The 2,983-nt window shown below is 40.7% G+C and overlaps 1 protein-coding gene across 1 annotated transcript in view; it reads right to left on the reverse strand.

Annotated features, from left to right (window-relative positions):
• The window catches only part of COL14A1 (collagen, type XIV, alpha 1), a 255,503-nt gene that overhangs the window by 166,707 nt on the left and 85,813 nt on the right, over positions 1-2,983 (reverse strand). Inside the window, exon 14 of the mRNA XM_011941061.1 lies at positions 1,891-2,030. Coding sequence (XP_011796451.1) covers positions 1,891-2,030 — 140 coding nt within the window. The remainder of the gene's footprint in view (positions 1-1,890; positions 2,031-2,983) is intronic.

The raw sequence follows: 2,983 nt of genomic DNA on the forward strand, positions 1-2,983 counted from the left end.
TAAGAAAAGAAATTGAAAGTGTTCCAAATTTGTATAGCAGTTTGACAGAGTAGTTATATTACTACTGAACCTAATACACATACATTATATATTATATATATATATCATATATATATAGCCTAAGTTAGCCTCATGTGTCAAGCAAAACATGACAGTATTTCTTTGCAGGTGCGTCTGCTTCTACAGGTTTAATGGTATGCTTCACTCATTTATATTATCTGCCTCATCCTCCTACACAGCTGAATTTACGACCCTTCGGAAAGTAGTTTATGTAGTACCAGTGACAAAGAAACACCTATAGCTCAGTGTTTTTTTATTTCAATCTTTTTACTGCTCCAGGCTGCTCTCTTCAAAAACAAAGCAACTCAGGCCGGGCGCGGTGGCTCAAGCCTGTAATCCCACCACTTTGGGAGGCCGAGACGGGCGGATCACGAGGTCAGGAGATCGAGACCATCCTGGCTAACACGGTGAAACCCCGTCTCTACTAAAAAATACAAAAAACTAGCCGGGCGAGGTGGCGGGCGCCTGTAGTCCCAGCTACTCGGGAGGCTGAGGCAGGAGAATGGCGTAAACCCGGGAGGCGGAGCTTGCAGTGAGCTGAGATCCGGCCACTACACTCCAGCTCGGGCGACAGAGCGAGACTCTGTCTCAAAAAAAAAAAAAAAAAAACAAAGCAACTCATCCGAATGACCAGACTCTTCAGGAGTATTTACTCTCAAGATTCACAAAGGTTTAATGAAGCATATCGAACAGTATTTCTATGTTAGCAAATGTGTACTTACTGCCTGTCCATTACACAATGTCCCTTATGAGGATGCACTTTGTAAAATATCGCTTGGATTTAATTTTAGAAAAAAATTTGTCTCTGCATATAAAAACACTTGCTTTATTTGGTCAGAAAGTAGAAATGATGCAATCTAACATATTTCCCTCTTTGTCTTAGCTTACTGGACCAAGATAAGGGAAAATAAAATAAAAATAACCTCGCTGTTTTGCTAAAACACATTTCCAAGGGAACACTTTTTTGAAAGTATTAGTCACTGCATGCAAGATACTATATCTTCATGGGTTTTAACAAGTTCCATTATTTGAAAGTACTTCTTAGATAAAACTCAAATTATTTGCTAAATTTAGGCTCATCTAACTAGAGCCTTTCAGATGCCAGTTTACTCAAAAGCAGAAGGATAAACTAGACAACAGTGACATTATTTTTAGTTCGATGCTTCCATGAACATACACCCTCCCCACCCCCATCCCCTGTGGCAGACTGCATTTTCCAGAGACGGCCACATCAGTGAATATCTTCTTCTCTATATGCTCCTCCTATCCTGTGACTGACATGTCTCCCACCACAGGTAGGATCTGTGTTTCTCCCCACCTATAAATCTGGACGAAGGTGGTGACATCTCATACCAATGGAGTGTGACAGAGGTGATATCAAGTGACTTCAGAGGCTGGGTCATGAATAGTGATACAGCTTCTACTTAGCTCTCTCTCTCTCTGGACATGTGTCATGGGACTCCTGAGCCAACTCCCCTGAAGCTGCATGCTGAAGGCATTGTGCGAAGGGTCTAATTAGAGATATGGAGACCTGCTCCAGCTCCCAGCTGTTCCAGTCTCCCCAGACCAGGCACCAGATACATGAGTAAAGACGCCATGAGATGGCTCCAGCTCCAGTCACTATCTGGCTCTAACCTCACTGGGGAGCACCCCCTCTGCAGTGATAACTGCAATCCACACCCTAATTCCTGACCTACATACAGGAACTATGAGAGACAATAAATAATTGCTATTATTTTAAGCCACTAGGCTTTGAGATGATTGGTTATGTAGTCATCAATAACTAGCACTCCACCAGCTAAAAAATATACAGTATGTCCCAGAACTTACCTCATTGATTTCAGTCCCATCTGCATTGTTATATACAATTCGATAACCATTGATCTGTCTTGAAGTTGGGTCCCAGGTTAATCGAGCACTGTTAGAGCCAACATTGGAGATTCTCAGATTTCTTGGTGGACTTAAAGCCACTTGGCCATAAATGGAAGAGAAAATAATTAAAATGTCAAATTACATACACATAAAAAGAAACTGCGTCTTTGACTTTAATTTACATATGAAAAGTGTCACCCAGACAATAATTTATAACACTGAAATAACCAGTATTGTCTCATAAAAATCAATAATGTTCTCTAATTAGCAAAGAAAAAAGTTTTCTTTGTAGAGAATAAATAGCAGTAATAAGTTATACAATGTTAGAAATAAGATTTAGGTAAATTTTCTGTGCCTATCACTCTAGCCTGATGTAAGAAAGAAACCTAATGGATTAAAAACAAAGTAACTTGAAATAAAATTTCAACTAGTTCACTCAATTACCAGGTGACTCTGGCAAAGCCACTTTACCTCTCAGCTCCACAATTTCCCACATGTAAAATGAGGGGATGCCCATCCACCATTTCCACATTGGTATCTATTAGGCAACTCCAACTTAACTGGTCCAAATGGAATCAGTGACTCTTGATGCCTTCCCCTAATTCTTCTTCCCTCAATCTTCCCCTCTGAGCAAATAGAAACTCTATCCTTCCCACCGATCAGGTCAAAAACCTTGGAGCCTCCTGGATTGCTCTTTCTCTCGCAACCCACTTCTAATCCATCATCCAGATCTGACCCCTTCTCTTCACCTCCACTGCCACCATCTTGGTAGAAGCCACTATCCCCTCTTGGCTTGGATTCTTGCCATGGTCTCCCAGCCAATCTCCCAATTTCCATCTTTCCCCTACTATTAATATAATTATTCCTCAGCAAGCAGCCAGAGTGCTTCTTTTAAAATGTCAGGTAATTTCACTTCTCTGCACAAAACCTTCAAAATGGCTCCTAACTCCCTCAGCATAAACCCACAGTACTTAGCACGATCTTTTCTTTTCTTTTCTTTCTCTTTCTTTCTCTTTCTTTCTTTCTTTCTTTCTTTCTTTCTTTCTTTCTT

This window comes from Colobus angolensis, unplaced genomic scaffold (assembly GCF_000951035.1).
Source record: "Colobus angolensis palliatus isolate OR3802 unplaced genomic scaffold, Cang.pa_1.0 Scaffold198, whole genome shotgun sequence".
NCBI classification, from domain to species: Eukaryota; Metazoa; Chordata; class Mammalia; order Primates; family Cercopithecidae; genus Colobus; species Colobus angolensis.